The 24788-nt window shown below is 41.2% G+C and overlaps 1 protein-coding gene across 20 annotated transcripts in view; it reads left to right on the forward strand.

Annotated features, from left to right (window-relative positions):
* The window catches only part of rap1gapa (RAP1 GTPase activating protein a), a 205717-nt gene extending 181248 nt beyond the window's left edge, over window positions 1-24469 (forward strand). For 12 of the 20 annotated variants that reach the window (XM_060938270.1, XM_060938274.1, XM_060938283.1 and 9 more), the window contains 10 exons: window positions 1132-1272; window positions 6325-6480; window positions 8731-8814; window positions 12524-12633; window positions 15793-15912; window positions 16013-16148; window positions 16307-16418; window positions 16546-16643; window positions 19010-19057; window positions 22272-24469. In XM_060938270.1, the coding sequence (XP_060794253.1) occupies window positions 1132-1272; window positions 6325-6480; window positions 8731-8814; window positions 12524-12633; window positions 15793-15912; window positions 16013-16148; window positions 16307-16418; window positions 16546-16643; window positions 19010-19018 (966 nt within the window). In that variant the 3' untranslated portion in view covers window positions 19019-19057; window positions 22272-24469. Of the gene's footprint in view, window positions 1-1131; window positions 1273-6324; window positions 6481-8730; window positions 8815-12523; window positions 12634-13497; window positions 14098-15792; window positions 15913-16012; window positions 16149-16306; window positions 16419-16545; window positions 16644-19009; window positions 19058-22271 lie in introns of those variants that run through there. The other 8 variants (XM_060938289.1, XM_060938271.1, XM_060938273.1 and 5 more) reach the window with 8 other exon arrangements.
* Window positions 24470-24788: the final 319 nt, after the last annotated feature.

Here is a 24788-nt window from a genome sequence, read left to right on the forward strand (position 1 = left end):
CACCACCGTGCCGCCCAACATGAAAATCAATTTAAAAAATAAATAATTCAAATTAGGCCATAGTCTTCACGGGGGGGGGGGTCCACCTGAAGGGGCAACGCCCCCTTAAACACCCCCCACCTGTGGTGCTGGGCCTGAGGCAGGCTTGGTTTTTAATCCTTCTCATGCGTTTTTACTTGTGAAAATCAGAGATTTTTGCAAATATGTTGATCTGTCCGTTTGTCCGTTGGTGCTCTAGCATCATCATCCATCCATCTATCCATTATCTGTAGCCGCTTATCCTGTTCTACAGGGTCACAGGCAAGCTGGAGCCTATCCCAGCTGACTATGGGTGAAAGGCGGGGTACACCCTGGACAAGTCGCCAGGTTATCGCAGGGCTGACACAGAGACAAACAACCATTCACACCCACATTCACACCTACGGTCAATTTAGAGCCACCAATTAACCTAACCTGCATGTCTTTGGACTGTGAGGGAAACCAGAGCACCCGGAGGAAACCCACGCAGACGCAGGGAGAACATGCAAACTCCACACAGAAAGGCCCTCACCGGCCGCTGGGCTCGAACCCAGGACCCTTCTTGCTGTGAGGTGACAGTGTCATCATTTCTTGACCAATCTTCACTAAAATGCACAGGATAACTCACTAGGGTCACACAAAGACATCATTAGCTTCTGGTGGGTCAAGGTCAAAGGTCAAGGTCACCAAGGTCAAATCTTGTAAAAACACCTAATCGGCCATAACTTGTGATTTTCGCAAGTATCATGCTCTGCACGACTTTTCATTTTGTTTGTTTGCTTGTACCGGTGATATTTTCAAATGAACTTAGTTGATTCTGTTTACCAAAAAGCAACCAAACTGATGGCCTAATTTAAACCACCTGACCATGCAGTTACCCAGGACAAAAGAATAAAAAAGGGAAAGAAAAGTTTGAAAAGTGCACCTCCTATTTGGCTGGTATTTGTATCTGGTTAGAACACATTATTTGTTCAGTATGAATAATGCATTCGTATTTAGTTACATCCCCATTGTCCAAGTATGAAGGTTATATCCAGACAATATTTTAATATCTCCATAATTTTTCCATAAATCTATCTAATGGATTGAATTGTGTGTTGTTTGGGGGGTCAGGAGCGCACTCGAGGAGCCCTGCTGGAGACGCTGTACGAAGAGCTGCATATCAACAGCCAGGCCATGATGGGGCTCATTGGGGATGAGGAGAAGCTCGAGAATGGAGGCGGAGGAGGAGGGGGCTTCTTTGAATCTTTCAAGGTACAGCCTTGCAACTTATCGTTTCCTACAGTGCTTCTCATGATAATCTGGAGGACAGGCAGTGATTTATGGGTGGCTGGGTCTGTCTGAGTGCTCCTAATAATAATCCTGCACTGCTTTTGTGTGGGCTCCCATGGTGCTCTTCATTACAGGTGTGGATGTGGGTGTGCTTGACAGAATATCTAGCTTTTGTGCTGGTTTACACAATATCCTGTGAGACTATGTTTTTCTTAATCAGACTCAATCATACCTTATTCATTAGACACTTCTTTTTCTGGTAGCGTAGTAGCACTTTTTGTGAAATGTGTAAACGCCAGGTGCCATCATCTTCCAGGATGGAGATATCAAGTCAGCATGCTTATTACCCCAACTGTTAAGTATCAGTGCTTAACAGATTTTACAGTGTTGTAATTCAAATCATTTATTACTTTAATTAGCCCTAATTACTTCAGTTAGCATATGGAGAAATAGCAGTGCTCAAGCCCGTCATCTGATGATTACAGTTAAACATGTTTAATGACCCAAAATTAATTGATAGCACATGCGGTAAAAGCACATCCATATTTACTACAGTGGGATTGAAAAACCAGTGAAAAAAATATGATTAGATGGGGTGTGAATTTATGGTTAACTCTAATATGTAGATCAGACTAATATTAATGTATAGTACAATTCATATTCTTTACTTTCTTAAAGCCTTCTTAAAAGCCAACTGTATAGATATTTAACAGTTATTCCATGAAATCGAGTAGTATATGAACTGATAGCCGACAAGGTGCGTATATAAGCCATGTATGGCGAGATTGAGTGGAATAATTGTTTTATTCTATCCACCTTCACTGGGTTTTGAGAAACAGAGCATTTCATTTTTATTTTTTGCAAATTCAGTAAATAAAAACTTTATGCAATATGTCCGACTAAATCATTTCCGTTTAGAATGTAAATAAAACAGTGAAATGACAGTCGCAATTTGTGAAAAATGCTATAATAATAATTCTTGAAAAATGAAAAAGATGCGTTCTTACCATCAAAAAATTTTATTCCATATATATATATATATATATATATATATATATATATATATATATATATCCCCTACTGGCCGAAAGGCCCAAAGGGCGATTATGTTGTGGCGATGTCCATCCGTCCGTCCGTCCTTCCCAGAAAAAGTACTCGCCTTCTGAAATCACCTCCTCTCACAATTTTTGGAGGACTTTCATAAAACTTGGCAGGATTCTTTTTTATATGTCGGTAATATGCATATTGTAATTTCGTTAAATTCGGTTACATTTTACCAGAGTTACAGCCCTTGATTAACAAAATTTTACTTTGACAATTTCATGAAGGTGTGTTCGCCTTCTGACATCAACTCCTCTCACAATTTTTGGACGAATTTCTCGAAGCTTGGCAAAAGGCCTTGTTATATGACAGTAATACGCCTATTGCAATTTAATTTCGTTTGTGAAAATTTTACCAGAGTTTTGATCCTTAATTAAATAACTTGTACTTTGACAATTTCATGAGGGTGTACATTCTCCTGAAATCAACTCCTGTCACAATTTGCGGAGGAATTTCACCAAACATGGCAAAAGCCTTTGTTATATGACAGTTATGCACATATTGAAATTTCATTTAATTTGGGCAAATCTTACCAGAGTTATGCCCTTGATTATTAACAAACTTTGGCAATTTCATTAAGGTGTGCTTGCTTTCTGAAATCAACTTCCCTCACAATTTGTATTATCCCCCGCTGGCCGAAAGGCCCAAAGGGGGATTATGTCGTGGCGATGTCCATCCCGGGAAGGGTACTCACCTTCTGAAATCATCTCCTCTCACACTTTTTGAAGGAATTTCACGAAACTTGGCAGGATTCTTTATTATATGTCCGTAATACACATAGTGCAATTCCGTTCAATTCAGTCGCATTTTACCAGAGTTATGGCATAGTTGCCAGCGGGGGATATTGTGCTCTCAGAGCGCTCTTATTTATATTTTTGGGGGTTTTGTTTTTGAGTAGAGTTTTTATTTCATCCCCAGTTGGTTCAGCAACACACGCCACCATTTTGTTTTTCTCTACTCACAGTATATGAGCTGATATCCTAGTAGTAGAGTAGCCAATCAGAGCACGCGATTGCTCATATCCAGTGAATGTGGGTAGAATAATATGTATTTATATGTACAATATTTGCTTAGTTCAATCCCCTTATCAAACTGATCTTTTTTATCTTCTAAAACAGTTGAGCCCTCTTATAACACTCAGGACTCATAAGCATGTTTACCATTTCCTCATTATCATAACTATATGATTCATATTGGTGTCTGTGTATAATAGCATAATAATTACTGAGTAATAACTAGCTAGAAGTCTAAGTGATTAATAATTTGCTCATTATTTTAGCTAAATAGACACCGATGTAACAATTTATATATAGCCATGTTACCCATTCATTTTGTATGGCCCAAGAGGATTGATATGAAGCGTGTTGGATTTTATATAGAGAGTTTTTTTATATAAACAACTCATTGAGTGCATCGGCTTCAGTGATATCAAGGGCAGTGTTAATTTTTGGTGTTAACTTTTTGCTGCTAGGGATACATCAATACAGGAATTAGTTATCCATCTGATACCATGCTCTTTACTCGTGTACTCTCATACTATGTGATGTAAGCCTAGTGTACATGATCACTCTAATGAACAGACTACACGAAATGACAGTGATTTGTACAACCCCGATACCAAAAAAGTTGGGACAAAGTACAAATTGTAAATAAAAACAGAATGCAATAATTTACAAATCTCAAAAACTGATATTGTATTCACAATAGAACATAGACAACATATCAAATGTTGAAAGTGAGACATTTTGAAATTTCATGCCAAATATTGGCTCATTTGAAATTTCATGACAGCAACACATCTCAAAAAAGTTGGGACAGGGGCAATAAGAGGCTGGAAAAGTTAAAGGTACAAAAAAGGAACAGCTGGAGGACCAAACTGCAACTCATTAGGTCAATTGGCAATAGGTCATTAACATGACTGGGTATAAATAGAGCATCTTGGAGTGGCAGCGGCTCTCAGAAGTAAAGATGGGAAGAGGATCACCAATCCTCCTAATTCTGCGCCGACAAATAGTGGAGCAATATCAGAAAGGAGTTCGACAGTGTAAAATTGCAAAGAGTTTGAACATATCATCATCTACAGTGCATAATATCATCAAAAGATTCAGAGAATCTGGAAGAATCTCTGTGCGTAAGGGTCAAGGCCGGAAAACCATACTGGGTGCCCGTGATCTTCGGGCCCTTAGACGGCACTGCATCACATACAGGCATGCTTCTGTATTGGAAATCACAAAATGGGCTCAGGAATATTTCCAGAGAACATTATCTGTGAACACAATTCACCGTGCCATCCGCCGTTGCCAGCTAAAACTCTATAGTTCAAAGAAGAAGCCATATCTAAACATGATCCAGAAGCGCAGACATCTTCTCTGGGCCAAGGCTCATTTAAAATGGACTGTGGCAAAGTGGAAAACTGTTCTGTGGTCAGACGAATCAAAATTTGAAGTTCTTTATGGAAATCAGGGACGCCGTGTCATTCAGACTAAAGAGGAGAAGGACAACCCAAGTTGTTATCAGTGCTCAGTTCAGAAGCCTGCATCTCTGATGGTATGGGGTTGCATTAGTGCGTGTGGCATGGGCAGCTTACACATCTGGAAAGACACCATCAATGCTGAAAGGTATATCCAGGTTCTAGAGCAACATGTGCTCCCATCCAGACGACGTCTCTTTCAGGGAAGGCCTTGCATTTTCCAACATGACAATGCCAAACCACATACTGCATCAATTACAGCATCATGGCTGCGTAGAAGAAGGGTCCGGGTACTGAACTGGCCAGCCTACAGTCCAGATCTTTCACCCATAGAAAACATTTGGCGCATCATAAAACGGAAGATACTACAAAAAAGACCTAAGACAGTTGAACAACTAGAATCCTACATTATACAAGAATGGGTTAACATTCCTATCCCTAAACTTGAGCAACTTGTCCCCTCAGTCCCCAGACGTTTACAGACTGTTGTAAAGAGAAAAGGGGATGTCTCACAGTGGGAAACATGGCCTTGTCCCAACTTTTTTGAAATGTGTTGTTGTCATGAAATTTAAAATCACCTAATTTTTCTCTTTAAATGATACATTTTCTCAGTTTAAACATTTGGTATGTCATCTGTGTTCTATTCTGAATAAAATATGGAATTTTGAAACTTCCACATCATTGCATTCCGTTTTTATTTACAATTTGTACTTTGTCCCAACTTTTTTGGAATCGGGGTTGTACTTATATCACAATGAGCGATGTCAGTCAAACAGAAACAGACAGCAAACTGTGCTCTGCTAAAACATCAAGAGAGGAATTATAAAGGATTGTTGATCTGAGTGTATACAGTAGTATCAGTGTGCGTGGTCTTTAAAAATGAGTGCAAGGTGCTATGAATTGTATGCACTTGAAGGTATTTGCAAGTGTGGAGCAGAGAAAGTGTCACATATGAGAGCACTTCATTTCTACAAGCACTGAACACTGAAACATGGACACTTTGTTTCCCGTCGCTCACCAGGACCAGCGTCTGGAGTCATGGTGTAGTTCACAGCACCTTGCGCTCATTTTTAGCATCTATATCCCATGCTCAATGATGCCACTGATTGCTTAATGTTAATAAAAGTAGATTATGGACAATCCTCTCTGTGAGCTGGCTTCAGCAGTGCCGGGTACATATCTCAGTGGCTTCCCCTTGGCTTGAGCTAGCCTTCCTTGTCTTCACTGTGTGCGTCTTGTCTGTCATGGACAGTCATGGACCTCTGCTCTGCTTCATCCCTCCATCACTGTACCCATTTCTGATTCTCCTCTCATCTATAGAACCTTCCAGGCCTCAGGGTCTTCCTTTGTAACCCTTTGTAATTGGCATTCAAAGCAGCGACTTTCCCCCCTTCACTTCTCTGTTCATGGTCACTGTGCCCACTATGCCCACTGGCTCACAGTGTTTCTCTCTGACCCCCTAGCGGGTGATCCGCAACAGGAGCCACTCTCTGGATGCCATGAGTTTCAGTATTGGGAAGCGCACGGTCTCCTCTAGTCACAGCGGCAGTTTTCCCCACAACAACAACAACAACAACGATCAGCTGCTCTCACCAGAGGCCCCCAAATACGCTGGGATAGTAAGTAACACTCCCTCTGGCCTCAACATGAGCCAAAAGAAGCCCTCACCCCATTCCCTCCACTTATAAGCCCAATATTGTGCCCATTCCAAATCCCACCCACACGAAGTTCTTTCTCTCTCTCTCTCCCTCTCTCTCTGTCTGCCCACTTATACCACTTATTTTCTATAAGCATATCCCGGTTAGTACAAGTACTGTACAAGCAAAATAAAACTACTGATTAACAGCTATTCTATGAGAGGCCAGATATATGAATTCATATTTAACACTATTTACTCATGTATGGCTTTAGCTTTTTGCCATATCCACAATCTACTACTTCTATTCTCCTACTAATGACACACTGCCTCAAGCAGTTCCTTAAAACATACTCACTAGAGTAGTGCATTCTCAGTCCTTGCTCATCTCATCTAATGATAAGCTGGATGATAATGACATTTGAACCATAAAAGAGGTTCAAATGGCCATCTGCTATATTAAAAGCATGTCCGATGACTCAGAGAAATGGTCCAATCCTTATTTAGTGTTATTCACTTCTAGTCCTGATGTGAATGTTCTGTTTTGTGAAACTCCATTTTGTTGAAGTTCTTGGCAAGCCTTAAGGGTATGTGTGTGTTGTCCAGGGTGTGTTCTTGCAAATGCATATGGTTTTGGGATGAAATTGTACCAGAATGTTGAACCACGGTTTCAGAGGTCGTGCTGACAGTGTTGGAAAGAAGACCTATATGTGGCATGAGAGTGAAGGGTACATCACAACCTGCTGAGTGTGTGTGTGTGTGTGTGTGTGTGTGAGAGAGAGAGAGAGAGAGAGAGAGAGTGCTGGAAGTTTCTTTTTTTTCTGTTCTGGTGTTTTATCCACAGGCATGAGCTGACAGTGAGCTGAGCTGTGCTTTGCTGTGTGTGGTGAGTATATACGTGTACACAGCAGGCCTGGGTCACACTGCTTGAGGGCAAAACTGGCCTTCTCAGACAGACAGCTCACTCGCCTGCCTGCTTCTCTCTGTATCACTGTTTCTCTTTGCCAAGTACAGCTGCTCTAATGGAGTTCCTGCCAGCCGTGGGGATTGTTGCAGCTGTCTGACACCACGTGAATTACGTCACTGCCCTTTCTGACCATGTTTGCTTTGAGACCCCCCTCCCTTTTTAACAACCACAGGGTTTTATCCCCAAGGAGCAAACATCCTGTATCAGATTACTGTGTTTCTCCTGATTTCTGAGGGAACACATTGTTGTTGTTGTTGTTGTTGTTTTCTTGTCTGTGTGCATTTTACATGCTGTGTGAGTCATATGAATCCTCTGACATTGACGGTTGAGGTTTACAGACTCCTGTACTGTGCGTTTCTCATCTCATCTTATTATCTCTAGCTGCTTTATCCTGTTCTACAGGGTCGCAGGCAAGCTGGAGTCTATCCCAGCTGACTACGGGCAAAAGGCAGGGTACACCCTGGACAAGTCGCCAGGTCATCACAGGGCTGACACATAGACACAGACAACCATTCACACTCACATTCACACCTACGGTCAATTTAGAGTCACCAGTTAACCTAACCTGCATGTCTTTGGACTGTGGGGGAAACCGGAGCACCCGGAGGAAACCCACGTGGATACGGGGAGAACATGCAAACTCCGCACAGAAAGGGCCTCACCGGCCACGGGGCTCAAACCTGGACCTTCTTGCTGTGAGGCGACAGCGTTAACCACTACACCACCGTGCCGCCTACTGTGCGTTTATCAACTATAATGAAAGTCCAGGGTGTGAAATAGGGCTTGGAATACTCTAAGAAATCCCACCCAATTTTCAGATATCACAAAAAATAAGGATGCAGGATATACAATCAATTTGCAAATAAAATGTATTATTAGACTCATTCATTTCTTAGCATACTGTAAAACCTGTATTGGTTATCTTAACCATAGACTATGTGAAATAACCTGTATGAATGTATGTGTGTCCGCAGTGTCTTGGTTGTCTCTAACTGTCTGCTGTGTGTGCTTCTTTTTCTCAGCCCTGCTCTCTTGTCCCTCACAGGCCTCCGTACCCAGCCATGGCTCCTCAGGCTCCTCATCTGGCTGCTGTGTTGTTTCCATAATAACCCTTTTACTGTCGAATTATTAAGCCCGACAACTGCCCTGTGTGGTTTTATAACAACCTGCTGCATGACAATTCATGGTCTCTTCCCTCTCCCTCTCCCTCTCCTCCCCACCCCCCTTCTTTCTTTGTGTCTCTCTGTTTGTATGGCCCCTCTGCAGTCATTGCTTGTCCCAGGGAAAAGTCCCAGTAAATACGGACGTCGCGGCAGTGCCATAGGGATAGGAACAATAGAAGAGGTTCATGTAAAACTCTCATTCTTTTCTCCATCTTTTGCTTCCACTGCATGGCCTCTCATTAGCCACACACTACCACTGTAGCACTGTAAAGGCAGACCTCAGATCCCAGAGGAAACAGTATGGAGTAGCTTGGCTTCACTTAGTTTTATGTGTAGAATGATAAATGCTGCTTTCAAATTGGGTTACGTTCCCTGTGTTTACAAGATTCCACAAGAAAAAAAAAATTTACTCATGAAAAAAACTGATTTACAACCCCGATTCCAAAAAAGTTGGGACAAAGTACAAATTGTAAATAAAAACGGAATGCAATGATGTGGAAGTTTCAAAATTCCATATTTTATTCAGAATAGAACATAGATGACATATCAAATGTTTAAACTGAGAAAATGTATCATTTAAAGAGAAAAATTAGGTGATTTTAAATTTCATGACAACAACACATCTCAAAAAAGTTGGGACAAGGCCATGTTTCCCACTGTGAGACATCCCCTTTTCTCTTTACAACAGTCTGTAAACATCTGGGGACTGAGGAGACAAGTTGCTCAAGTTTAGGGATAGGAATGTTAACCCATTCTTGTCTAATGTAGGATTCTAGTTGCTCAACTGTCTTAGGTCTTTTTTGTCGTATCTTCCGTTTTATGATGCGCCAAATGTTTTCTATGGGTGAAAGATCTGGACTGCAGGCTGGCTAGTTCAGTACCCAGACCCTTCTTCTACGCAGCCATGATGCTGTAATTGATGCAGTATGTGGTTTGGGATTGTCATGTTGGAAAATGCAAGGTCTTCCCTGAAAGAGACGTCGTCTGGATGGCAGCATAATGTTGCTCTAGAACCTGGATATACCTTTCAGTATTGATGGTGTCTTTCCAGATGTGTAAGCTGCCCATGCCACACGCACTAATGCAACCCCATACCATCAGAGATGCAGGCTTCTGAACTGAGCGCTGATAACAACTTGGGTCGTCCTTCTCCTCTTTAGTCCGAATGACACGGCGTCCCTGATTTCCATAAAGAACTTCAAATTTTGATTCGTCTGACCACAGAACAGTTTTCCACTTTGCCACAGTCCATTTTAAATGAGCCTTGGCCCAGAGAAGACGTCTGCGCTTCTGGATCATGTTTAGATACGGCTTCTTCTTTGAACTATAGGGTTTTAGCTGGCAACGGCGGATGGCACGGTGAATTGTGTTCACAGATAATGTTCTCTGGAAATATTCCTGAGCCCATTTTGTGATTTCCAATACAGAAGCATGCCTGTATGTGATGCAGTGCCGTCTAAGGGCCCGAAGATCACTGGCACCCAGTATGGTTTTCCGACCTTGACCCTTATGCACAGAGATTCTTCCAGATTCTCTGAATCTTTTGATGATATTATGCACTGTAGAGGATATGTTCAAACTCTTTGCAATTTTACACTGTTGAACTCCTTTCTGATATTGCTCCACTATTTGTTGGTGCAGAATTAGGGGGATTGTTGATCCTCTTCCCATCTTTACTTCTGAGAGCTGCTGCCACTCCAAGATGCCCAGTCATGTTAATGACCTATTGCCAATTGACCTAATGAGTTGCAATTTGGTCCTCCAGCTGTTCCTTTTTTGTACCTTTAACTTTTCCAGCCTCTTATTGCCCCTGTCCCAACTTTTTTGAGATGTGTTGCTGTCATGAAATTTCAAATGAGCCAATAATTGGCATGAAATTTCAAAATGTCTCACTTTCGACATTTGATATGTTGTTTATGTTCTATTGTGAATACAATATCAGTTTTTGAGATTTGTAAATTATTGCATTCCATTTTTATTTACAATTTGTACTTTGTCCCAACTTTTTTGGAATCGGGGTTGTACAAGTTGCGACGCAATGTTGATTTTTAAAGGCAGAATCCATGGAAGTCTGATCATACAGACTCTTCTTAGCAATTCACAAACACATCTGATACTTCTTTTTCAGTCACAATGCCTTTACATTGTCTATATAAAAGACTTTTAGCCTATTAGCTAGCTTATTTCTTTGTTGCACAGCAACAGTATTCTTATAGGATAATATTAACCACCATAGCATGCTTACACAGTCTTTTCTTAATAGTTTCTCAACTCATTTGAGGAAAATGTTGATATTCCAGACAATTTTGTTTTTTGTTTTCACTATCAAACTAGAAGGGCGCTCGGTAGAGTGCATACCTCCACCAAGCCACATTTTATCAACATCAGAATCAAATCACTTGCACCTAGGGTAATACTAAAGCTGTACACCAAATTTCATCAAAATCCATTCACTACTTTTTGAATATCGTTGGGAACAGATTAAAAAAAAAATCCTGGATCCATATATATCTAGATTTGCATCAGAATGTAATCAACTGTTCCTTGGCCCATGGTTCATCTTTCCTCAACATTTTATCAAAATCCGTTGACTACTTTTTGAGTCACGTTGGGAACAGACGAACAAACAAACGGAGACGAAAACATAACCTTCTCCAACAAAGGTGGTGGAGGTAAAGATGCATTTACATTGTCCATAGAAAAGCCTGAGCAGCGAAATCCTTGCCTCAGTCATTAGCTAACTAATTTATCAGCTTCCTACCAACGGTGTTCCCATGACATGAACCATTTGAATCAGAAACCTATTGTGTTCCCATGTTGAACACATACTTAGTCCAACCATGAGCAGCTATTTGAAATAGAATCAAAGTCCTTCCCACACCATGTGGCGCATAGGGCGGCGCCAATCTCCGTCTCCTATTTGAAGTAGCCCCTATATTGATGCCCTCTATAGAATTGTATTCAGCATATGGACACCATTCATGACCTGTAGCTCATGATTGTTTCATTATTAATGCATGGAGTCTTGATCAAAAATAATAATAATACAGCATTCTGTCATGTCATTACAGGTTCTAACTGCTTAAGGCATTTTTATGATTTGCATTTTTACTTAGTCAGCATAATTGTCATCAAGGTGCAATTATCAGTTCTGCTTTCCAATGTCCCGCCTTTTCAAATATTCTTCCATATTGTGTCCTGTATCACTACATTCCCAATGTCTCCCTCCCTGTTTGTTGTGGTATATATAGCTCAGTGTATTTCTTTGCACTTGTCTGGATTTTGAAGGGTACTTAATAATTTGCTAGCATAGTACCACAAAGTGGAGGGGAAGTCAGCGTTGGTTCTCCCCAGTGCTTTTGAAGCCATTCTAGATAAAAGGCTTTTTCAAGTCATACTTTGAAAGCTGTAAAGTGGGAGTAGTAAAGCCCAGTAAATGGACCGAAAGAACAAAGTGGCCTCAGTAAAGCAAGCAAACCTCATCGAAGCTCAGTAGTTCAGCCCCTGTCTTTTATCTCGCAGTGATCCGTAAACCCTCGTGCTGTAGTCAGAGCCTGGGGCCACTTTAGTGATGCCTGTGGACCAGCATGTTGCCTTTAACCAGTTCTAGATCACATCAATAGCTTTCAATCTCCCAGACATGTCAAAGTGCATCCTGTCACAAGAAAACTGCAATCGTGTTGTAAAAAATAAAATAAAAAGATAAATGAAAAAGGCTATAGTTCTGCGGCATAATTGAAGAGGAAAATAAATAACATAGCTGTCCAACCCAATCATTCCATGACATGCAGGAGACTGTAACAAAACTATATGTACTACAAAATGTGGGAGGGTGATGGTATGGTATGGTATTTTTTTATTACCAAAAGCTCACAGATACCGTCTCTCTCTTACAGTCTCTGATCATTCCTGGGAAAAGTCCAACGAGGAAAAAGTCTGGCCCGTTCAACTCCCGCAGGAGCAGCGCCATCGGCATCGAGAACATCCAGGAGGTGCAGGAGAAAAAGTGAGGAACTCAGTGACTCAGGACCCACAGGAACTTGAGTCAGAAAGCAGTAGCATCTGCAATGTCTCAGGCCATGTTATTGCTCAGTACACTGGTGTTTGTTATGCTGTTTGTGAAAGTAATACATGACATGTGGACACGTATACTCACCAGCAATTTTAGTAGGAAAACCAGGAACCCTGCACAGTCATGCAATTATCCGATCAGTCAATCATGTGGCAGCAGTGCACACATGAATAAAACCATCCAGATACAAGTGAAGAGCTTTAATTAATGTTTACACCAGACATCAGAATGGGGAGAAATATGATCTTTGCTGCCAGACGGACTGGTTTGATTATTTCAGAAATGGCTTTTCTCCTGGGATTTGCAGGCACAGCAATCTTTAGAGTTTACACAGAATGCAAATGTCATTCTGTGTAAACAACAACAAAAAAATCCAGTGAGTGACATTACTGTGGGCAGAAATGCTTTGGTCATGAGAGAGGTCAGAGGAAAATGGCTAGACTTGTTCGAGCTGACAGGAAGGCTGCAGTATCACAAACAGCCACTGTTTATTTGTCACTGTGGTGAGTAGAAATGCGCAAAATGCTAATCACTGAGGTGGATGGATTCTTGCTTCCACTCTTGTCAGTCAAGTACAGGAATCTGAGGCTACATTGGGCACAGACTCGCCGAAATCGTTCAGTTAAAGGTCAGAAAAACATCACCTGGTCTGTATAACTGCATGAACGAGCAGGTGTACATTTGTTCCTATTAAATTGCCCCAGACTGTATATTTTATTCCTTTCAACTAGATGTAAAGACAAAGAAAAAGGTCACTGATTGTGTCCCATTGTATTTGTGTTTGTGTGGTTCCTGAAGGATTGCCAATCTCTTGTCAGAGGACAGGACAGTGCTGTGTGTCTCTCTGCCCAGCGTCAGTCTCAGGAACGGCAGGCTCATCATGGATTCCTCCAAGTAGAAATGCCATCTTAGAATCAGCTTATTAACTGCAGAACTGCCTGGCCTATTTAGATATAACCTAGTGGAGTAGAGTGGATAAGATAAGCCTTTGTGCACATGATGAAATTAGTCACGCGTGTGAAATGAGCACTGAATGAGCAACAGTTTCTCACTGTATGTTTTATGATTCAGCTTAATTGACCTCTATGCGAAACGCATTAGTAACTCAAACTCTAAGCATTGTGCACTGCTGAAATACTGTGTCTGTGATGAAAAATAGAGGAGAAATGCTGCTGAAAGACACAGTGCTTCCAAATAATAAGAATTCCACCGAGTCCGTGCGCCAAGACTTTTTCTCACTGACAGTGAAAGTCTGCTTAACATAAACTTAAAGAGCCATGAGCCATGCCAGTATACGTGAGTATTAGAGTATTGTTCATGCTGGCATAAGTGGTATAACGAAATATATAAAAAACAGTTATTCCACGAAATTGAGTCGTACATGAGCTGATAGCTGATGAGGCGCGTAGCACCAAGTTGGCTATAAGCTATGTACGCCGAGATTGAGTGGAATAACTGTTTTATTCTAGCCACATTCACTGGATTTTGAGAAACAGAGCATTTTATTACTTTTTTGCAAATTCGATAAATACAAACTTTATACGGGCGGCACGGTGGTGTAGTGGTTAGCGCTGTCGCCTCACAGCAAGAAGGTCCGGGTTCGAGCCCCGTGGCTGGCGAGGGCCTTTCTGTGCGGAGTTTGCATGTTCTCCCTGTGTCCGCGTGGGTTTCCTCCACAGTCCAAAGACATGCAGGTTAGGTTAACTGGTGACTCTAAATTGACCGTAGGTGTGAATGTGAGTGTGAATGGTTGTCTGTGTCTATGTGTCAGCCCTGTGATGACCTGGCGACTTGTCCAGGGTGTACCCCGCCTTTCACCCGTAGTCAGCTGGGATAGGCTCCAGCTTGCCTGTGACCCTGTAGAAGGATAAAGCGGCTAGAGATAATGAGATGAGATGAGACAAACTTTATACAAAATGTCTGACAAAATAAATTCTGCTTAGAATTTAAACAAACCGGCGAAATGACAGTAGCAATTTGTGAAAAATGCTATAATAATAATTCTTGAAAAATTAAAAAGGTATGTTCTTACCATCAAATACTTTTATTCCATATTTTGTTACTTTTTTTGTATTTTGGTTTTTTTTTTTCTTCTTTTGGGTTTTTTGGCAGTTGGCAAACCAACGTAAATGTGCATTACCGCCACCGACTGGGCTGGAGTGTGGAACAGGAGATATTGGGGGGTGGGGGAAAAAAACTATATTCTTTTAGCTGTTTCTCATCTGGTATCCTAGTAGTAGAGTAGCCAATCAGAGCACGCAATTGCTCATATCCAGTGAATGTGGATAGAATATATATATATCACTGTCCAGTTTTCTTTTTTTTTGCAGTCGGAAATGAAAGCGTTGATCAGAGTATTTCAACCAACAGTTTCGTGGATGTCTGCCCACTTCGATAGAAAGAAATTAATTCATCGAAACCTACATTTTATTTTATTCATCAAAAATAAGAACATTCAGCTTGGTGTGGTGTTAGTTAAATTTGAATTATCGTTGACACATCATCACATGCTGACCGCCATATATTTCATACAAGCAACAGAATATTTAATAACAGAAAACATGCTGTATATTAATGCGAAATCTATAAATAAAACCTTATTAAGAAAATGTTACTGCACTGAATCCCGTACTCAGTTTTTAAAGTATATTTAAAGGAGCTATTTTAATTTGGATGTTGTCGTAACTCGTCTAACCACGTCAGTTTTAATGTATTCATTCTTCTGCAGTGTTGCTCTCAAAAAAAAAAAACCCAAAACACTTCGGCCACCTGCACCATGCCATGAAGAGGTGCCTTATTTTAGCACTTGCATTACAATCACGAAAATAGAGCTCTCGGTGGATCTATGTTAAACCTCAGAGCATAACTTTCACTCGCAGCAACTCTTCTGGAATTCTTGTTTTTCAGCAGATTCTGTAGTGATTCAGCATGCTTCGTTCCAAATATAGATGTCTAATGTGTCTCATTACTAACGAGCAGATGTAGTGTGCAGCTTGGTCTTCACCTGCGCCTAACTGGAGCATTATATCCAAATATATTGTGGAAGAGAATTCTCCTGCTGCCCCCTAATGGTTAGTGTGTGTTTATGTGTAGCAGCAGAGAGAGTTCTCCGAGCGCACAGAAGACTCCTGACAGTGGACACATATCACAGGAGCCCAAGTCTGAAAACTCGTCCAATCAGAGCTCACCTGAGGTCCTTGTCACGAAGAACAGGTGAAGGATATGAACTTAAAAAGATTGATTACGGGATGAAACAGTAAACCAGTGAGCTTGTATAGATATTAAAGTGTGTGTGTGTGGTGTGTGTGTGTAGCTCGGCCATGTGCTTCAGAGCTCCTTCCATCCCTGAAGCTCATGACTTGTCACGCTCCTCCTCAAATGCCAGCAGTTTTGCCAGTGTGGTGGAGGAGAACGAGACCGAGGCCACTGAGGACTATGATACAGGCATGGTGAGTGTTTTATAATTCTCTGTTCAAAGCAACAAGCACGCTCTAAAATAATCTGGTAATTGTAGCTAGAAGCGATTCTGAAGTACATCTCTTTTGGTATGTATAGAGTGTGTGGATGCATTTGTGTTGACTAAAAGTGTGTGTCATTTTGTATTTAGGAAAGTCTGTCATCAGCAGGAACACCACACAAGCGGGACTCGTTCACCTACAACACATGGCTAGAGGACAACGCAAACAACATCAGCACCACCAGAAAGGGAAGCTCTCCTGGTGAGATAAGGTTTAGCCATAAATAAGAGAAGAAATCACTTGAGTTGTACAGTCTGATGTGTGTCACCCAGTCAAGTTGAGTAATGTCAAGTGTGTGAAAGCTCATTGCGGACTGTTCATGCAACAGGTATAGGCAAACCACCCGACGGGGGTAAAGGTCATGAGCAGAACCGCACGGATATCCGCATCAAACTAGATCGACCGCTTGACCACAAGTCTACATCGGTGAGACATATTCTCTAATGTCTGTTCACCTGAAACATTTAAATGCAGGAATTTACAGAGGGAATATGTGAAAATGAGTCTAATTAATACATACTTTGTACAGTAAGGAAACTGTTTTCACATGGTTTCTGTCTTAACTACCTAATGGTTTTATTCATAGATTTAAAAAAGCATCTAGGTCCCGAATATACTATCTCATCTCATCTCTCATTATCTGTAGCCGCTTTATCCTTCTACAGGGTCGCAGGCAAGCTGGAGCCTATCCCAGCTGACTACGGGCGAAAGGCGGGGTACACCCTGGACAAGTCGCCAGGTCATCACAGGGCCGACACATAGACACAGACAACCATTCACACTCACATTCACACCTACGGTCAATTTAGAGTCACCAGTTAACCTAACCTGCATGTCTTTGGACTGTGGGGGAAACCGGAGCACCCGGAGGAAACCCACGCGGACACGGGGAGAACATGCAAACTCCACACAGAAAGGCCCTCGCCGGCCCTGGGGCTCGAACCCAGGACCTTCTTGCTGTGAGGCGACAGCGCTAACCACTACACCACCGTGCCGCCCCGAATATACTATGCTACATATAAAAGAAAATTATTCTCATTTAAAGTCTGCTTTACATGACTTATGATTCTACATAATATAGTATAATAGGATAATATAGTTTTTTTTTTTTTTGTGATGTCACCAGTGAATCATCATCTTTTGGCTGCTCCCGATTAGGGGTCGCCACAGTGGATCTTTCGTCTCCATTGCTCCCTGTCTTCCGCATCCTTCTTTACCACATCTGCCACTTTTATGTCCTCTCTCACCACATCCATGTATCTCCTCTTTGGCCTTCCTCACTTTCATTTGCCTGGCAGCTCCATCCTCAACATTCTCCTTCCATCGTGCTCTGCATCTCTTCTCAGGATGTACCCATACCATCTCAGTCTCATCTCTCTTAGCTTAATTCCCGAGCTCTCCACATGTGCTGTCCCTCTGATGTGCTCATTCCTTATCCTGTCCAACCTCCCATCGCAAACCTTAACATCCTCAACTCCGCCACCTCCAACTTTGCCTCCTGTCTCTTCGTTAAGGGAAATCCAGCCACTGGGGGTACATAAGTGTACTCTTGGTGCCGGTCCCAAGCCCGGATAAATTGGAGAGGGTTGTGTCAGGAAGGACATCCTTTTTACATTCTAGTAAAAAGGTCCACATTTAATATAGGCATGCAGTTTCAGTGTTACACTTACATAAAGAACTGCTCAAATGCCCAAAACAAAAACTAGAAGGGCACTCAGTAGTGTGCATACCTCCACCAAGCCACATTCAGATTTGCATCAAAATCTAATCACTTGTTCCTTGGCCAGTGGCACAGTGGTGTAGTGGTTAGCACTGTCACCTCACAGCAAGAAGGTCCTGGGTTCAAGCCCAGCTGCCTGCAAGGGCCTTTCTGTGCGGAGTTTGCATGTTCTCCCCGTGTTCGCGTGGGTTTCCTCCGGGTGCTCCGGTTTCTCTCACAATCCAAAGACATGCAGGTTAGGTTAACTGGTGACTCTAAATTGACCGTAGGTGTGAGTGTGAATGGTTGTCTGTGTCTATGTGTCAGCCCTGCGATGACCTGGCGACTTGTCCAGGGTGTACCCTGCCTCTCGCCCATAGTCAGCTGGGATAGGCTCCAGCTTGCCTGTGACCCTGTAGAACAGGATAAGTGGCTACAGATAATGGATGGATGTTCCTTGGCCCACCTTTACTCAAAATTTCATTAAAATCTTTTCAGTACTTTTTGAGTTCCACTGGGAACAAACAAACAAACAGGCAAAAACATAACCTCCTCCAACAAAGTTGGTGGAGGTAAATATAAATTTTTTATTGTTGTTGTTCAAGCCCTAATGGTTAGACAAACAGCTTTGGGACCAAAAGCTTGCTGGTTCGATTTCCTGGACCAGCAGGACTGGCTGAAGTGCCCTTGAGCAAGGCACCTAACCCCCAACTGCTCCAGGAAGAGTGGTGGCATACCTTGTGTCTGATTAGCCAAATTAAAACTGATGATATGATTATCAGTTCAGGCAGGGAACCTGACCATAATAAAAAACAAAACAAAACATTTGTTCAAGAATGAAAACACTGGTTTAATTCATGCACTTTCCCTACAAGTGTTTACAACTACAACTCCTATGTACTGTGTTTCATACTCTGAGTTTATTAGTTCATAAGTGACTAGATCTTGTGACTGGACGTTTTATCTGCTGTAAGATAAAGACCTGAAAGTAAAAAAAAAAAAGAAATGTTACACAAAAATGCAGTATTTAAATAACTCTGTGTGTTCCTTGTGTAACCATGGTGTTGTGTGTGCATGTGTGTGTCCTGTGCAGAACTGCTAGTCTCTCCAATCTGATTACATCATGGATCTCCATCAACAGGTCAGCAGCTTCATTCAACTACTGAACATAAGCAGAGTTAATTAACGTGTATCGAGAGGAGTAATCAGAGCAACGTTGTAAAGTATACTGTAACTGTAAGATTAAATCAAGATTTCTTAAGAGGATGTAAAACAGACACTATAAATCTGTCCTCATATTTATAGTTGTTGGAAGCTATAGGATGTAGTTGTGAGAACGCAGATCATAAGAGGTATAGATCAAGTAATAAGACACACACACACACACACACACACCAGAAACTGCCATTTAGCTTAACAGCGAAATAAAGTGAGTCAGGTTATCTTGGCAATGTCTGCCTTAGAGCTACATGAAGAACGCCTTCTCCTCCAACAAGAGCTTTTAGCTTTATTTATTAGCATCACTGCATTTTAGGCATCATATTTAGGAATTCTGTAATGAAGAGAATTCAGTTTGGGACATAGCTCTGAAGTCTCATTCAACATACACGCCTATTACTTTCCTCTCATAGCTGTGAGATTTCAATCCATGTGGTAGAAAAGGAAGCAGCACAATTCACGTTACAAAATGTTCCTGCTTGAGATTAAATTTTTTTCCAACATAGAGGGTACAATTTTAACATAAAACATTCAGAAGCTTCAAAGACAGAATGAATGTCTTAAAAGTAAATGTTCTTTCAATTTCATAAAACCGGTGAAATTTAGTTCCCTCTGAAATTTGGTCATTGTGATATATGTTTATTTCTGTAATATCTAAAAAAAAAAAAATCAGGCCATTCTGTGGCTGGGAAGTTATTTAATTTGAGGAGATTCCCGAGCAACTAATATACATGAAATCGCTCGCTTGGCGCAGTCAAGCAGACAGAGGAAGTCCATGTAAGCACACGCAGGTTTACCTTCTTCTTCTTTTGGGTTTTACATCAGCTGGCATCTACAGTGTTGTATTATTGCCATCTACAGGATTACCTTTGACCGTGCACTGACAGTTACAACCCCGATTCCAAAAAAGTTGGGACAAAGTACAAATTGTAAATAAAAATGGAATGCAATGATGTGGAAGTTTCAAAATTCCATATTTTATTCAGAATAGAACATAGATGACATATCAAATGTTTAAACTGAGAAAATGTATCATTTAAAGAGAAAAATTAGGTGATTTTAAATGTCATGACAACAACACATCTCAAAAAAGTTGGGACAAGGCCATGTTTACCACTGTGAGACATCCCCTTTTCTCTTTACAACAGTCTGTAAACGTCTGGGGACTGAGGAGACAAGTTGCTCAAGTTTAGGGATAGGAATGTTAACCCATGCTTGTCTAATGTAGGATTCTAGTTGCTCAACTGTCTTAGGTCTTTTTTGTCATATCTTCCGTTTTATGATGTGCCAAATGTTTTCTATGGGTGAAAGATCTGGACTGCAGGCTGGCCAGTTCAGTACTCGGACCCTTCTTCTACGCAGCCATGATGCTGTAATTGATGCAGTACGTGGTTTGGCATTGTCATGTTGGAAAATGCAAGGTCTTCCCTGAAAGAGACGTCATCTGGATAGGAGCATATGTTGCTCTAGAACCTGGATATACCTTTCAGCATTGATGGTGTCTTTCCAGATGTGTAAGCTGCCCATGCCACATGCACTAATGCAACCCCATACCATCAGAGATGCAGGCTTCTGAACTGAGCGCTGATAACAACTTGGGTCGTCCTTCTCCTCTTTAGTCTGAATGACACGGCGTCCCTGATTTCCATCAAGAACTTCAAATGTTGATTCGTCTGGCCACAGAACAGTTTTCCACTTTGCCACAGTCCATTTTAAATGAGCCTTGGCCCAGAGAAGACGTCTGCGCTTCTGGATCATGTTTAGATACGGCTTCTTCTTTGAACTATAGAGTTTTAGCTGGCAACGGCGGATGGCACGGTGAATTGTGTTCACAGATAATGTTCTCTGGAAATATTCCTGAGCCCATTTTGTGATTTCCAATACAGAAGCATGCCTGTATGCGATGCAGTGCCGTCTAAGGGCCCGAAGATCACGGGCACCCAGTATGGTTTTCCGGCCTTGACCCTTACGCACAGAGATTCTTCCAGATTCTCTGAATCTTTTGATATTATGCACTGGAGATGATGATATGTTCAAACTCTTTGCAATTTTACACTGTCGAACTCCTTTCTGATATTGCTCCACTATTTGTCGGCGCAGAATTAGGGGGATTGCTGATCCTCTTCCCATCTTTACTTCTGAGAGCCACTGCCACTCCAAGATGCTTTTGTATACCCAGTCATGTTAATGACCTATTGCCAATTGACCTAATGAGTTGCAATTTGGTCCTCCAGCTGTTCCTTTTTTGTACCTTTAACTTTTCCAGCTTCTTATTGGCCCTGTCCCAACTTTTTTGAGATGTGTTGCTGTCATGAAATTTCAAATGAGTCAATATTTGGCATGAAATTTCCAAATGTCTCACTTTCGACATTTGATATGTTGTCTATGTTCTATTGTGAATACACTATCAGTTTTTGAGATTTGTAAATTATTGCATTCCGTTTTTATTTGCAATTTGTACTTTGTCCCAACTCTTTTGGAATCGGGGTTGTACATCATTCTGTCACTAAACGAACAGCTGATCACACCGAGGTGCTCGCTGACCGCCGATATTTATTAGTTTGGTCCTGCGTTTCCTTTCTTTCGCAACATAGCGTCTTTTCTTCTCACTTTCCGTTACTGTAGTCGGTCTTTCACGTTTCATTCGCACACTCACGTCCTCCATTTTTCTCTCCTGTTTCAAATTTGTATCCCACAATGCCTTGTGCAAACAGGGAAAGCCCACCATGTGACGCATGACATAGTAGTATCTTGAATTGGGTCATGGTGAAGCAAGAAATAATAGCAGAGAATTTAGGGCCACGTGGCCTTAAATTCATTAATTGTTCTATTTTAAAAAAACTAATAAAATTGGAAGTCTGTGATTCGAGTTCAGTAGCTTTCGGTCCACTAAACAAAGATAATTGGGTGTCGGGGAAAATTCTTTTCCTGACCTAAACTTGAAAAATCTGAAAGTCAGTCTACCTTTAACCTTCAAAAAATTCTATTAAACAGTCTGTCGAAGTGTGTTTCATATTTATATTTCATAATTTATTCACACCATTGTCTGTCTCTCTCTCTCTCTCTCTCTCTCTCTCTCTCTCTATTATATATATATATATATATATATATATATATATATATATATATATTCACAGTTACCATTATAGCATTCCTACAAACCTCATGAGCTCGGGTTTTCACCGTGACTGCTACTGCTGCTGAAGATGATGATGATGATGAAGAAGATGAAAATGGCTCCAGCCTGTACCACAGTGACAGATGACAGGATTGTGATTATGTACATAATAGAGTGACGATGCCCTGCATCAGACTCCTGCTTTACTGGTAGCCCAGTAAAGGACCGAGTGAGAGAGAGAGAGGCAGAGATGGGGAGCACAGACTGCATGGAGAAACTTCATTTGCACTGCATCACTTTCCTTTTCATGGTGAATTTCTCATCTGGTTTCCACTTTGCTGGATTCGGCCTGTTCTGTTCAGTCCTCAGTACCGCTTCTAATCCATCAATCAAGTGGTATTTTTGCCTTTTAAGCATAGACTGCTATCCTTTTCTCATCTTAGCGAAAGGCTCCTAAAGCTGTGCCATGTTGAGCTCCAAATATCCCAAAAAAAGCAGCATGCAGCAGGAGCTCGTTCATCAGGGAAAGCTGACTGGAATGTTTCTCAGACATTGGCATGGGCATGCTGTTTTATTTTTATTTTATTTATTATTGTTATCTGATTTTTGCCTCTGCGTAATCACTACTGATATTGGTATTGTGTTACATCTGAAGGGAAAAAAATGTACAGTCTAACATACATACAGTCGGACATATAAAACTACAGAGCAAACATTTTTGTCAATATCATTCCCAGGCAGTCAACAAAATTAAAAAAAAAAAAAAAAAAAACGAATGAGCTATAGTCAGCTCATTATATATTCTTTAAATAGAAATTGCATAAAAATACCTGACTAAACCCTCAAAAAGGTGATTCATCCAGCCAGCTAAGTAGCTCCAGCATTCATAGAATGGGATCGGTTGTGTTATAAACCTCATGTGTCCTGTCTATAGTGAGAAAATCTCCTTCATTGAGTCTTGGTTATTTGTGTGCAAAGGACGTTCACCTTAATTATATAAAACACCGAAAACATTAGATACAACAGACTGTGAATTCTTTCTGTAATGTGCTCACTTGAGTATAAAATGGTGTATCGGTTCTTTGTTAATGTATTTGGACCCTCGATCTGTGAAGAATGCCACCTTAAGGGTTTACGTCTGCTTAAAGCATTCAGGCCTTCCCATTCAAATCCACGCCATGACAGAAATAGTCATACATGGTGAGTTTTTGTTTTGTTTTTTATTTCAACTCAAGCTGTTTTGTAAAATACATTCCCCCCCCCCAGACATAAAGATTAGTCTATTTAGATCAACGCCATATAATCATAGGCCTAAACCTGACACTGTCTTTGTACCTGAGTAATGCCAAACTCACTGATCATGTGTCCTTATTTAAAATGTGATATCATTGAGAATTTCTAGCGCAAAGGATAACAGTGCATGTGGTTGCCTTACTGTAAGGAACATCGGCAATCAGGGAGGATGCGAGGTAGCTGAAGGTATAACTGTTGAGTAAATATTCAAGGATATATATATGCGTATTTATTTTTGAAAAAAAATGAGTTTAACTTTGTGTTTTATTTGTCCCAGTGGCCTGTGCATGAGCAGAATTTTCTATTCATTTCTGTTGGTAACAAGCTAAAATCAGGATTATGAATTAATCCAGTAAACCTTTAATCTCTTAAAATATGTAGTTATGAGAGAGGTGAGTGTGTTCCCAGTGAGGAGCCCTGGGAGGTGAAGGAGAGTTTTACGTACGTACGTACGTCTTCCTGACAGACTTTGATCTCAGTCTTGCTCGATAATGCAAGTCATCACTGTGTGAAAATGAAGGACATTTTCAAAGTTCATAGAAATACTTTGAATTAAATGTATAAAAGGGAAAATATTCGGGGGGGGGGTTGTTTTTGTTTTTTTCCTGAAACAAATTAATTGCCTCTGTCAGTCAGTCCTGTTTAGTGCTTTTGTGCCCCTTTGAGATCAATTCTGGTCTTTTTTTTTTTAATCTAGAAGTATCAATCGTGTAGTTTCAGTGCAAACGTCGAAATAGGAAACAAAAAAAAAAAATTGAGCAGGAAATGTGTGCTGCTTAAAACAGGGTACAAATCAAGCAATGCTACAGCTCTTAGTGTGACCTCTTCATGCTTTTGTGGGCTCATTTGTGTAAATACAGCTGTTTTGTACATAGGCCTACTGCCCCAAAAAATGATGAAATAAAGAGATTTGGGTGGAATATTTCTCTGAGATTTGACTGTCTGATTTAAAGACGTGCAATAAGCCATCCATCCATCTATCCATTAGAAGAAGCCTTTATTTGTCACATGCACACTCAAGTACACAGTGAAATTCATCCTCTGCATTTAACCCATCTGAAGCAGTGAACACACGCGCACACACCCAGAGCAGTGGGCAGCGACACCAGAGCACCCAGGGAGCAGTTAGGGGTTCCCTACTTTGCTCAAGGGCACTTCAGCCCAAGGCTGCCCCATGTTAACCTAACTGCATGTCTTTGGACTGTGGGGGAAACCAGAGCACCCGGAGGAAACCCACACAGAC

Source organism: Neoarius graeffei, chromosome 13, assembly GCF_027579695.1.
Source record: "Neoarius graeffei isolate fNeoGra1 chromosome 13, fNeoGra1.pri, whole genome shotgun sequence".
Taxonomy (NCBI): Eukaryota; Metazoa; Chordata; class Actinopteri; order Siluriformes; family Ariidae; genus Neoarius; species Neoarius graeffei.